General features: G+C 40.7%; 1 protein-coding gene across 1 annotated transcript; it reads right to left on the minus strand.

Annotated features, from left to right (window-relative positions):
* Positions 1-2,186: 2,186 nt before the first annotated feature.
* On the minus strand, positions 2,187-9,880 carry kcnj12b (potassium inwardly rectifying channel subfamily J member 12b). The gene is made up of 2 exons (XM_008305206.1): positions 9,365-9,880; positions 2,187-6,822 (listed from the first exon to the last, which is right to left on the minus strand). The coding sequence occupies exon 2, from the start codon at positions 6,713-6,715 to the stop codon at positions 5,435-5,437; it is 1,281 nt and encodes a 426-aa protein (XP_008303428.1). The 5' UTR covers positions 6,716-6,822; positions 9,365-9,880; the 3' UTR covers positions 2,187-5,434.
* Positions 9,881-13,911: the final 4,031 nt, after the last annotated feature.

Raw genomic sequence — 13,911 nt, forward strand, 5'->3', positions numbered from 1 at the left:
ACCTACATCTCCCAGCCCACTTTTTTTTCTTGAAAAAAATCGTACGAAAAATGTCTGTTAAATAAAGACCATGTCCACAAATTCTAAAACTCTCCACATATTTTTTTAGGTATAAATTTTTGGAACTTTTGGCCAAATTTCATAATGTTGGACTGGGTTGACTATTCTACAACGTACACAAAAACTCAAAATACACAAAAACAGTGAGATTTCAACCCAAATAAGGAATCTTCAGTTTTTAAAAATGAATATTTAGTTTTTACTGTCTCAAAACCAAAATTTAATTCTGTATAGGAATAACATTGTTCTAGTTGTACAAAATATAGACTCATGGCTAAAAATAAAAATCCACTTTTTAAGCTATTTTGACTGTATATTTTCCCAAGAGGGATTGTTTTTCAGGCTGCAAGGTGATGCAGTTTGTCGCACCGTTGCCTCGCTGCAAGACAGTCGCTGGTTCATGTCCTGGTGAGGACACCTGGGTGGGTTCTCTTCGGGTTCTCCGGCTTCCTCCCACACAGTCCAAAAACATGTCGAGGTTAATTGGTGATTCTAAATTGTCCGTAGGTGTGAATGTGAGTGTGCTTGGTTGACTGTCTTTAAGTGTAGCCCTGTGATAGACTGATGACCTGTCCAGGTGAACCTGCCTTCACCCTGAGTCAGCTGGGATAGACTCCAGGCCCCCACGACCCTAGTGAGGATAAAGCGTTGTATAGATGATGGATGGATAGATTGTTTTTCATTCCCCTAAGACTTTACAGTGTTTCTTTTCATTACAAATATAAATTCCATGACATGAAGTGGGGAAGTTCAGTGAGCTGACATGGAACTGACCCAGTAACCTCAGCGAACTCTGATCAAAACTATATATCAGAGAGTTAAAAAAAACAGCACCAATGCTGTTGAAACTGTTCTATAAATTCTCAAATATAACTCTGCCAAATGTGATGCAACAGAAATTCAGTGCAATAAATGTTGCATCTATTTTATTCATAGCAGAACCAGGCAGCCTCTTCAAAAAAAAAAAAAAAAAAAGAAAAGAAAAGAAAAAAGCCAACAGGTCGTGTTTTCATAGCTACTGTTCCTGAGAGACTTTTATTTTTTTTAATGTATCTACAACTTTGACCTGTTGGGGAAAGTTTGATATAATTCAGAGAAACCTTGGGTTTAATCAGACAATTTTAAAATGCAGCTTAATCTTCATCAAGGTTTCTGAAACTTTTGGAGACATTTTCAGCAGCAGAAAGTAGCTCTAAAGTGAAACAGCCACGATGAGGTCTGACATGTCTGGAGCTAAAAGGAAAAAGGAAATGCAGCTGTTAGTGTTGCATCGTGTTACCACCCTCCACCTTCTTTCCACCAGCCGATGGGAAAGAATAGAGCTGCTGCAATTAAGGCTGAATTTGCCTTTCAGCAGCCCACTCTGCATGTTGGAAGACTGACCCTCCACGGCTTCACATCCATCCTCCAACACTGCAGAGTGGGTGGGAAGCATCCCAGGTTTATTCTCAGAGCTCCTTCAGTCATACAGCACATCTCAGAGGATACACAGCAATAAAAAGTGAAGAAATTAGACTTCCAGTTGAAGAAAACACCCTGAAAGTTAAACTTGCTGCTGCCAGGATGAGAGCTGAATATCTCACACACCTGCTCTTTGGCTCCTTATGTGTCAGGTCATATTAAATGGTAACTGAATAAAACAAGATCCGGGTAGCATCACTAACACACACACACACACGCACACGCCATTATATTAAACATATATTTACACACTTTACAGGACTTCTACGTAGAGAGGTGGACAGGGTGAAATCAACCTGCTGCATCTCATTATTAGCAGTGAAGGCGACGAAAGCTTCGGTTTCCGCGGCTCAGAGTGTGTATGTGCATGTGTCTTTTGTGCATGCAGTGTCTTTTCCAGTGTTCAAGGTTACAGGGCAGCGAAATCAAAAAGATCTGCCAAGTCGTGTCTGTATAAATGCAAAGACGTGCCTGATTGGTTGCATAAGAGTGAAAGAAGAAACCTCTGACCCCAACCAGATACCGTCCTGACACATCGTAGCCATAAATCGCACTCCATTCCTTCCTGTTTATCCAACAAACCTGGACGACGAAACGCACCCAGTAGATGCTTATTATTCTTAAATGACCCCTGTCTGGGCACCAAGGAGGGAGAAAGAAAACTGTTTTGGGCTTTGTGAGACATTTTTTATTGTGGTAATCAACAGGAGATTTCGTTGTTGCTTTTTTTAAATCGTTGTCTCACACAACAAACTAAAAATCGATTCAGGTTAGTGGAAGACGGCAAAACGAGGTCAAAGTAGTTCAACTCAGTGGATATTATTTCAGTCTATTAAGCAAAGAAGAGTTTCCAGTTTTTCTCAAGAAACTCACTTTTGTTAAATAATGTATTAGTGGTAAACCAAAAAAAGATTTATTTACAATATCAGCCTGACAAATGTACAAATGAGTTCATCCTTGACCTTGCTCTTTGTGCAAATGGCAACAGAACCACCATTAGTTTTCCACAACGAGCCTATTCCCCACGTTTTCAGCACAAGTCAGCAATACATAAATACAAACGGGTTGAAATGTGCTGAAATGGCAGTCAGGTGTATAAGTTAACCCACATGGAACTCTTAGTTTGATAAATGCGGAGAGAAAACAAATTCATCTCACCTGGGATCACACAGTCTGACCCAGTATTGTTATTCCTTACCTAGTGGCAGGAAAAGCACGAAAAAGAAAGAGAAAGATAATAATGACGCCACAAGAAAACAGAAAAAAGACAACATGAAGTGATATCAACAGATACTTGAACCAAATTTTCTCTGTAAAGTGCATCTAATCCATTTTCGTTTGAAGGTTAGTAACTCTAAACTAAATTCGTCGATCACAACATGAGCAGGTCAGAGTGAGAGCAGGACGTTCTTCTGTCTTCTGTGTATGAAACACATTTATTCACTTCAATAAACAACCAAATGCAGCAGTTTTCTTAAGGTGTCATTTGTTTACACTGATCTCCAAGTCGACATTTAACAGTGAAGCTTTCTTTTCATCATCTCCTGCATGTTTTTCCTGCTGAATCACGAGACACAACCTGACATGTTGCATCTGAGTGAGCGTTTGTACAGACTTCCTGATATTAATGTCACAAAAATGTCAAATTTTGCATGAAAAATGTTCAATTTAAATCCAAAAACATTCTCCAATCACCAATAAAGTGGCTTCATATTAACTTAAAAGCACTTGATAAGACAGACAGCATCTCCTCAGACAGCGCTGTTGTGTCAGGGTTTCCCCCTTTGGTCAATATTTTATGGATTCAGCCTTTTAACTCAATATAGAGCGAACATGTGATGCACTATTACTCCACTCCGTCTCTCCCAGGCCAGCATGTGACAAGGTTTCCTTTCAGATGTCTTTAATTAGACTCTTCTTCAGCCTATGGGGGCCTCTCCACAAATTATGTGTCAAGTCTTTGATTACAATTTGTGGGCTTTTACAGTCAGAGTCTCCCTCGTCCTCGCGGTGCTTTTATATCTTGAGGTCACAGGAAGGGATGAACTCGAGGTGCTTGTTCTTTGGTTTTGATGATGGCTTGTAGCATTTACAGTTTAATGTGCAGTTTAATTCTTATTTTCTTCCGGGGCACATATTTTATTGTATCTGAGAGGGAATTTATTCTGAACCAGAACTTGCTAAACCTGCTTCGGATTGTCTAACCACAGCAGATTCAGTGGGTCTGACCAGCAGACGTCTCCACATGTTAATCTGCATTTCAAGACTTCCGTTTCGCATGACTATTATATTATGTTCATTTTGCATAATTGTGTCATGTTTCAATCACTATCTCCATTTTGTTTTGGTGGTTAAATGGCACCAAATGTTTGTCTCAAGGTGCCTGATTAGTAAACAAATTACAATGTGGCAAAAGGTTATGTTGGACTTTTTTTTGTTGTTTTAATGTCACCGATTTAGTTACGATAACACAATAAAAAAATGAAAAAGGAGAGTCCAATAACAATGAATAGTGTCGTTTAAAGGTGCTGATATCACTAATCTCAGACTAATGGAGGCATAAAATGAACAGAAGAAGGTGATTTAATTGCTTATCACAATGTTTTGCGTGACTCATGCATTTCAAATTACACTTTTTTTTTTTTTAATGTGGAGTCAGTGGTTATGTTCAAAAAGGCCTGTTTATAACTCGCTCATCAGCTGTCTAGTATTTCCTCACTGTGCGGATGCCAGGGCTGGATGCTACCGTATAGCAGTGTGTGCTAATATTAGCAACTCTGACCTTCAGTTTATTGGATTTGGGTTAGTTTCTCTCCAGCAACCATGACTTGAGGTAACGTAATTTCTTGCAGTGTTAAAGGGAACAAATACTTTACGGCTCAGAAATCTTTCTTTTAGATTGTAAGTAAAGCTTCACGGATCAATGAAATTTCTTTATTTGCATGTTTTCCACGTGGATCTTGAGCTTGTCAATGCAAACCTTTTGGCTGGGACTTCTTCGCCTTAGTCCTTGTTATTCATTAAGCAGGTATGATGATGTTAGGACACCTTTCCTGCTTTAAAATGAATCAACTGGACACTGAATTTTAACCAACTCATGAAATTAGAAATAATAACCAAGGAGCCGTAGTTACAAATCAACCTCCATCATCTGAATAAGCTGCACTTTGTGTGTGTCATTTGAGTCTCTCAATGCCACAAAGTTACTGCAAAACTGAATAGAAATAAAAATACTTAACATCACCAGTTGAAATGAAAACAATGAAATGAATAGTTTTACCAAATACTATGCAAAACATACATATGATGTACCATCAGGTGTATTTTCCCTTCTTGTGATGAAGAACTCTACTTTGTCACATGTCCCCCATTGCAACGTGCAGGTCAAACTGTATTTAAGTGAAGAAGTCATGTGTGCAAACTAGCCAAGTCAGCCACTGGCAACGTATTATGTAGAATATTTAGTCTTTTTGTTCATGTAAGTTATATCATAAAGATGAAAATCCACTTTTGATCGCCACCTCTGATTCTACCGGATGGAGTAATGTTCTTCAGGTTTTCTGTCACTACACACATAGTCGTAAATCACGTATTTGAGGAACAGCATCTGAAGAAAGTCCCATCAAACAGTTCTCAAAATGTTTATAGAAAACTATGCTATTGTCATGCACTTTATGACTATGATAAACATGACAGTTCTCATTGCATTTGATAAAGCTCAATAACCATCTCAGGAAAGAAAAGAAGTTCATCCAGGGAAAAGTACAATGAGTTTCACTCCTGCTTACATGATGGAGATCAGTTCTGCTGGTGCTCAGCAGTAAATCTCTTCAGTGGTGTCCTCGTGTCAGCGGAGTGACAGTCACAGGGCGCTCCACACGGCGCTGCTCTGCATCCAAAGACGACAAAACAGTTAAATCGCTGATTCTCTACGGGAGGGCGTCTGGTCGTGTCCAGGGACGCTCAACTTATTCCCCAGCTCCGATGAACCCTTCCTGTCCTGCTCTTTCTCCATGTCTCCCTCGTCCTCCTCGTCCCTGCTGATGAAGGCCAGCTCATTCTCGTAGCAGAAGGAGTTGGCGCCAGATGTTGGGAATTTTCTCTCCTCCATGTCCTTGGCGCTGCACCTCGGGGTGGACGGCACTTCGAATGTTTTGTGAAAGTAGGCGTAATCTACCCTGTACTGGCTCTTCTCCTCAAAGATGACGGGCTCGAAGCGGTGACCCCACAGGATCTCCGAGGCCAAGTAGGAGCTGCGAGCCTGTGTTGTCATGGCTGTGGCCTCCACCAGTCCTTCAAGAATAATCACGATCTCAAAGTCGGATGTTTCCAGATCTTGCTTGCTGATGCCGAACAGCGGACTTTCTTCATCGATCTCGTGTATGACAGTGAGGGGTGCAACCAGAAACAGGCGGTCTGTGCCTTTATCGTAGCCCACGTTCATGTCAATCTGATCCAGGGGGATGTACTCGCCTTCCTCTGTGTAGCGGGGCTTCACCAGCTGAGCTCGCACATGAGCCTCTACAATGTGGCTCTTCCTCAGATTGGCAACCCTGAACATGAGGCACAGCTTCCCATCACGTAAAGCAATAACCGCGTTGTGGCTGAACAGTAGCGTCTCTGCGCGCTTTTTGGGTCTCGCCATCTTGGCCATGATGGCACCAATCATGAAGGCGTCGATGATGCAGCCCATGATAGACTGAAACACCACCATGAAAACAGCTGCAGGGCATTCCTCCGTCACACAGCGAGCGCCGTACCCGATGGTGGTCTGGGTCTCGATGGAGAACAGGAAGGCTGCCACAAAGGTGTTGACCTGCGTAACACAGGGAACAAAACTGTCATCCCCCGCTGGATGGTCCATGTCGCCGTGCAGGAGGCCGATGACCCAGAACGCCAAACCGAATGTCAGCCAGGACACCACAAAAGCCAGGCTGAACAGCAGGAACATGTATCGCCAGCGGATGTCCACGCAAGTTGTGAAAATATCGGATATGTATCGCTGTGACTTCTCATCCATGTTTGAGAAGTGGACGTTGCACTGGCCGGTCTTGCTGACAAAGCGGCTGTGGTATTTACGTCTCGTGTGGATCTTGCCATTTCCAAAGCTGCCTACAGCTGGCATGATGCTTAGTCGAAGGCCTTCTTCTTCACAGGACAGGAAAGTGTGGTGGTGGGCTCTTCCCACACTCATGCCTCAGTGGGACGCAGCCACAGGGCTTCACGCTATCAGCCCGGCTCATACAAAGCTGACCAGGCTCACACAGAGTGCACAGCTCTGTCCAGCACAGATTGTCGATTCTGTAGAGGAAGGACAGGCAGAATATTAACACACTGCATTTTTTATACAAGAAAAGAAGGCACTAATTTAGTTTAAGCAATGACTTATGATGACCATGAAGCCTCTGAAGAAGGTAGTCATAAACATTGTGCATCATGTTCATCAGTCAAGCTCAGTTTTAACCCATTTTTGTAACCATTCAACATGATTAAATACATTTTCTCTATTAACTCTACTCTCTGTTCTCTCCCAGATACCCAATATTACTCATGAAAACTGATTTTCAACAAACACTGCATGACCATCATTGATTAAAATTTGTAGAATTCTCTTAAACTCACATATTTAATAGCTTTAAGACTGATTTGTAACAATAGCTGCCAGCTAACAAAGCTCTCACTCTCCATTGTTCTTCTCTATTTAGTCAGAAATATTAATTCAAAATACAATATTCAAGGTTTTCTAGCTGACTAATTCTTACTGCATAAATAACATTTAAACATACATTTCAGACTGTCTTCTTTTTTATCGCATATTTCAGGTATTCTGTCTCGTTTTCTTTCCCGCTCCTGCCCTGTTAGAGATAGCCTAGGTAATATACAATACACGTTCCACTGATCAACAAGGTACAGAAATAGCCAGCTAATCCAATGCCCTGCCATTTTATGTGACGTATCTTCTGTTTCCTCCAGCTGGCACAACTATCAGAGTCGCAGGAGTATACTGTGATGCGTCTGTGTGAGTCCCCCCTGAGGCTGAACTGGAAAGTGATACAGGCTTAAAAAGATGGGGCAGAAGTAGTAGAAGTAGCCTCGCATACAAATTGCTTGATGGTAGAAATTGATGCGAAATTTCAAAAGGGGGACCTCTGGATCTGGATCAAAGTGTTTTTTTTTTAAGCTTTTTTTAAAAGTGTAAACAGTAGTATGCTTTACATACTGCACCACCTTTATCATTATTGTATTTTATATGCTTATTATGCATTTTTTCTATGTGTACACCTCAGGCCCTTAGGTCTTAATCTTTACTCTTTTCTGAAAAATTTGTGGCAGACAAAAAATAATTCCCTTCAACAGTTTGTGATTATAGATTGTTGGGTGATCCAACCACATCTGATCTTCACTAAACTGAAGCAAAACCCTTCAAAACTTCTAATTTTACACAGAAAACTTTATATTTCTTGAAACATTTTTGAGTCAAACTGCATGTCTAATATTACAGTGTCCATAATTTAAGTTTGTAATAAACAATCTGAAGAGTCTGGAGCCACGCTAGCAGCTATGTGAGGCTGTAGTAAAGTAGTGCTTTCACCCAGAGTTAAAAAGCTACTATTTACCAGGAATCATGCTTAGTTTAAGTATTTTAGAACGGCATGTTAGTATGCTAGTATTTACTGCTTAGAATAGTACATAAACTGAAGCTGAGGCTTATGACAGCATCATTAGTAGTAAAAGTATTTGTACATAAATCAAAGTATTGGGCTAGTTGAAATTTAAAAAGTCAAGATCATCAAATTCATTCTGACGAGAGCATTAAAGCAAAACTTCTTGGCGTCCATCGCCCTTAAGGCATTTCCCTTAAAAAACGACCAGAAAAAAGGATTGATCCTCTGGGAACCATAAATATCTCTTTCATCCAGTAGATTTAGAGATATGTGGACAGGTAGACCAACAGTAGTTTTTTTTAACATCCACAGATCCTCTAATACCTGCATTAGGAACCAAGACAGCAAAAGATGCTGCAGATAATTTAGTTCCTGCATCCTCTGTGCTGAGCGACATTCAGGCCACTTCAGTTATCAGGAGTGATGTTGCTCTGTTAATGTTCATCTGTGGTGATTCTTTGTGTCTGTCAGTAGAGGTTTCGCTCACATGACACAGCTGCATTACAAGTCATAAAATGCTGTCACATATTGCACTGCAGAAATACGCCTCAACTACAGATCAGAACTGCAACTGGCTGTGAGACGCTTACTGGTGCATTTTAGGTCTTTTATGGTAGAATATTGCACACAACTGGTTGGATAGCACAATTTTTTTTTGTTTTCTTCAAGATGGAGTCAAACTTTCAAATGGGGTCATAAAAGCTGCACTGTGGATGCTCTATAGCTTACAACAGCCTACAACTGGAACATACAGAACAGCAGGTAGATGATGATTTTAACTGACACTTCTTGTGCAGATTAACAAAGAATTTAAAGTCCATACAACTGACAACCTTTTTTTTTTTTTTTTTTTTGCCTGTGAATGAGTGTCTGGGTGTGTTTTCCACAGCAGTCGCAGTTCCTCAGCGGTTCAGTTGCTAGGAAGCAGGATGTCGAGTGTCCAAGGGATATTAATATCTAATAAATTGTGCGACTGCTCCTCGCCTCTCTCAGGAGCCACACTGTGCCTGCTGGGCTACGATCTTAACACCAAGGAGTCTTTTTTCCCTTGCTGACGTTTATCACAGCAGAACCTGTTCTCACTCAAGATATATTTGCACTGAACCACAAGAGACGGTGAATCTAAGACAGGATGTCTGCCGTATTATATTTATACTGTGAAATCACAAGCTGCTTACCTTGTGTGCAAATGTTCCCAATAAAAGTTGTTTTCCAACTTTCCTTATCTCCCAGTTTCTTAGCCAAACTGCTGCATGTTTCTCCTTGGGCTTCCGTCACCTGTTTTCTTTTGTTAAGAGTAGAACCCTGCTATCCTCTTGAGGCAGAAAAGTAAACGGCCACAGAGTTTCTTCATGTCTCTGACTCCTGGTTTTAATGCATTTCTTTCTCCACTAAACAAGCAGAGCATCACAATCACTCACAAGTATTCCAAAGTTACCACTCGACTGATATCCAGTTCATCGGAAACAGATAAGAAATTACAAAACGACTTCAGTGAATGTCTGAAGTCATAATTTTGACCCTCAGAATAGCACAACAACTTGATCACTGCTATCCCAAATTAAATGAATATAGGGCTCACGTGGCCTGTTGGGTCCAATCCAATCAAAAAATCAATTCCTCACTGCTCATTTTGGAGTCATGGGAAGTCGACAGTCTCTCCTCTTCCACGTGTCTCACACTTTCTTAGTATAACTGCTATCTGATCTTGTTCTGCTGCAGATCCCACTCTGTATCCCACATCTAGTGAACTATTGCTCACTGCTCAGCTCTAGTCCTCCCCCTCCCTTTCACGGTGTCACTGTAGATACTTGGCATTTGGAGACTACATGCTCTTCCCCTACAAAGTGTCCGCGGTCAGCTGATCATCGCTGGTGTTGAGAGAACCAGCTGGTTTATGCACAGCTGATGTCAACAAGACAGATCAGAACACACAGATTTCTGCGGGTTTGTTATTTTGTTCCTACCAAGTATTTCTTACGCTGTGATGATGTTGCTGTAAGGAACAAACACTTCTGCTGAATGACTAACATTTATTTACAAACTCATTTTCTTCAAGAAAATGCAAAACACAAACCGGTTGTAATACGTGTCCAGAAGTGCAAATCTACCTGTTGAGTGGTCATGTATGAACACACACTCTGCATGTTGTCTTTATTTTCTGACTAAAAACAAACAGAACACAGAGTGGGTGGTGTGGTCTTCATTTTGACTCATTCAGAAAGCAGAGCAGCTCCCGTCGAACACACCGGACTTTGAAAAGCTCATGTAGGCAGTTTCTTGCTGAACACTGGAATGTGTGTGTGTGCATGACTGAATGAAGGAGGAAATCAGTGAACTTCTTGTGTATCATCGGGTCAATTAGCAGTTGCTGAAAGGAGTCTAGAGCCAAGCTTGAATGACTCTACTTAAGCATAGAATTGCTTTCATTTATTGGAAAGTTGAAATCTCAAGAGTTTTGAAGGGATTTGGTCCAAATCAAAGAATTGGACAGACGTTGAAATGAATGAACCTGAGTGAATAGCTGGGTGACACTAATGCACAGTAGATTTGACCATGTTGTGCTCCAGCAGATGCTCGATCCAGTTTGCATCTATAGATTTTGGAGGTCAGTTCGATGTCTGTAGCTCTTGGTAGTTGCCAAAACAGAATGCCAGATCCAAGGTTTCTAAGCAGAACATCTCATTGTAACATGATGATTAAAGTCCTTCACTACACCCATCAGTGGTTTTCATGTTGTTGATGTATGTTCTATATTTTTATGGTAATCTATGCAGTCGTTGTTGAGATATTTAAGTCTGGACCAAAATAGTTGACCTACCAACATACAGGCCATCATCATCGCCATCCATACATCCATACCTCCAGGGTTGTTTTTTATCAAGTTCTAAATGGACAAATGGGCTCACAGACAGATCGACAGACTGATTATTTCTTTGTGGCCGCAGTTCATTCCCAAACACCCCTGTTGTGGAGCCAACAACATGCGTCATTCTGCCTTTGAAAAACCGGCCGCCACTGCTCTGCCCGGATGTTTGCAATTCTTACATGAGTTTGACCGGACGAAAACAGGATTAGTGGTTCCAGTTCTGGCCTAACCCAGATTCACCGAAGGCCATCGCAGAGCAGAGAGAGATGGTTGGACGGTGCTTGTGACACGCCAAAATCACGGCCTCCAAGGAAGCTAAGCCGATGTGGTCTCGGTATCAGTTTTCTAAATATAATCGGAAGTAATATTTGACCTATGTGAGTATTAGTCCTGCTGGATCTGTGTTTGCTAAAGCAGTAACAGTAGTGTGTCTTTAATCTCTTTTGGACAGACATGAGTCTCGCCTGCAGGATAATGCATGTACTGTGAACATTTGCAAGGAACTGATCAGAATCCTAAATCCTTGTATTTATGGTTTTAAAAGGTATTCTGTATGAAACTATTAACTCAGGCTGTGCAGAAAAAAAGTAAACAAATCTTCAGCAGAAAATGTGCTAAATGTAACATCTTACTGCGATAATAGCAAGAACTGTTTGCAAATGGCACCTTTTGTTGGCCAAAAACGACGCTCCATGTGTACGTCTATTGTAACTGTATGCTATAAACTGTTACTATGATGTCAGACCTGTAAGTGGGTCATGGGTTCAGTTAGGGGGATGGCAGTCCAGATGGGGATGTGAAGTGTGCTATCGGGACAGAGCGAGCCCAGAGCCCAGCCGATGCCTCGTACCCAGCGAGTTATTTAAAGGCCCCCCTCACTGCGGCAGGACAAAGTGGGCCAGGTTTGACCGCACTCAAGCCGGTACAAGCTGCAGCCTTTGGTCGCACTTGATCACCTTTCAGAAGATCTGCACGCTCCTAAACAGCACACTACTGATTCATGTCAAGGGGTTATGTCATGTTGTTGTCGGCCTTTGAGGCACAGGAGGAGAGAACGGGACGTTTTTTCTCAAAGCTCAGTCAGATACGAGAGTAAATGTCTTCTGCTATTGAGGCTCATTTGCTGCATATTTCTGTAGTTATCTATATATACCTACAGGACTCGTTGTTACGTTTCTCACACTTTATAACCAGCACTGCTCCCAGTAGACCGCACACCAAAAAAGCTGTCATACTGCTGTCTTTGTGGTGCAATATGAACACATTCATAGCTGTGAATTAGGAATATTTTGTACATTTAAAAACTGCAATGTCAATTGTTCTGTGTAATGTTATTTTTCTTCTTATAGACAAATCTGTGCAATGTTATTACTTCTCTATCAGTATTTCTGCTCATGGAGGAATCTGTGTAAAAACATTCATACGTGCAATATTGTTATGTTCATCCAGAGCAACTCAGAGAATCCTAACTAGTACTTTATTTTTATTATTCTACTAATATTTTCTTAATGTTTCCCCTTTGCTGCTGTAACAATGAAAATGTCCCCTCTTTTGGATTAATAAAGGCTGTATCGCATTGTATTGTAGGTTTTAAGATTAACTCTGCTGTCTTTTCTTTACACACGTGTGGCAAAAGCTTGTAAATTTGAACTTTGTCAATTGGAACAATCCCTGCTCATATACATCTATTGACCACAATCATAGTCAAAGTGGTTTGTTTGGCTTTTAAGTTTGCCTTACCTTCATTCAACATTTTCTCAGGACGTATTTCCAGAAAAAAAACATTAATTTGTAACAACTACAACAGGGTTACTTAACTTTTGAGTAAAAATGAAACATAACAGTATTGCATGTGTAACCTGAAACACAGGAAGCCGTTTTCCAAATGAACAAGAGTAATGGAGTCTGTATCAGCTGAATTAAAAATGTGCAAAACACTTGGTGATCTGATAGCTGAATGCAATATGGTGTCTGAGCAATAATAATGATTAAAAAAATAAATAAAAAAGTGAAATGTGAGTAAAAAATTGTCAGGAGCAAAAAATAAATAAAAAATGCTCAGGAATTGTTTGAGTTAATTTGTTAAATTTTAACTTGCAGTTTAGTGCAGTATCTTTGTTATTATAATGACACCGGTGGTAATAATAACTTACAATAATACCTTTATATGTTTGATCCATCATCTCTATCCTGTCTGTGCCACAGTTTTTAGCCTGTTAGAGTAATTAAACATTAACATAATTGCTATTTTCATTGTTACCACTGTGTTTCTGGATATTACCACAACTTTAGCCTAGTGTAACCCTGTAATACCAGTGTAGCATGTATAGTGCTATAGCCTTACAGCTGAAGCGTCTATTTTCAGCTTCTCTTGGTAGAAATGTTTAAAATATGTTCCATTTCAGGACTAAACTTTACTGCCAAAACCTCCAACAAAATGGTTGCAGGCCCAGTTTTGCACAGCAGTGATCACACAAAAAACAGAAACAAAACACAAAGGAAGAGATGCTGTAGAAAGTTGGCAGCCTGCACAAGCAATGAGTGGGGAAGAGAGGCGTTGTCCACCCACCCAACACCAAGAAATGCTGCACAAACACAAGACTGAGGACTTTCTTAAGGAGCTGTTCACTGATCTGCCCGCTCCATTGGTGAATGCGCTCCAGACCGGCCTAATGAACGTCCTGATTCATAATAAAAACGCTCTCACCTTTCAATTCAATTCAATTTTATTTGTATAGCGCATATTTACAACAGCAAGTCATCTCATAGCGCTTCACAAAGGCAGAGACAGAAACACCCAACAATCCAAAACATTTGGATTCCCTATAAGCTTCAGCAGTCTGCAAGCAGTCCACA

This window comes from Stegastes partitus, unplaced genomic scaffold, assembly GCF_000690725.1.
Source record: "Stegastes partitus isolate 25-593 unplaced genomic scaffold, Stegastes_partitus-1.0.2 Scaffold43, whole genome shotgun sequence".
NCBI classification, from domain to species: Eukaryota; Metazoa; Chordata; class Actinopteri; family Pomacentridae; genus Stegastes; species Stegastes partitus.

What these genes read in the sequence shown, in the direction of transcription:
- kcnj12b (XM_008305206.1), bottom strand. Translation starts at nt 6,715, where the DNA reads ATGAGTGTGGGAAGAGCCCACCACCACACTTTCCTGTCCTGTGAAGAA.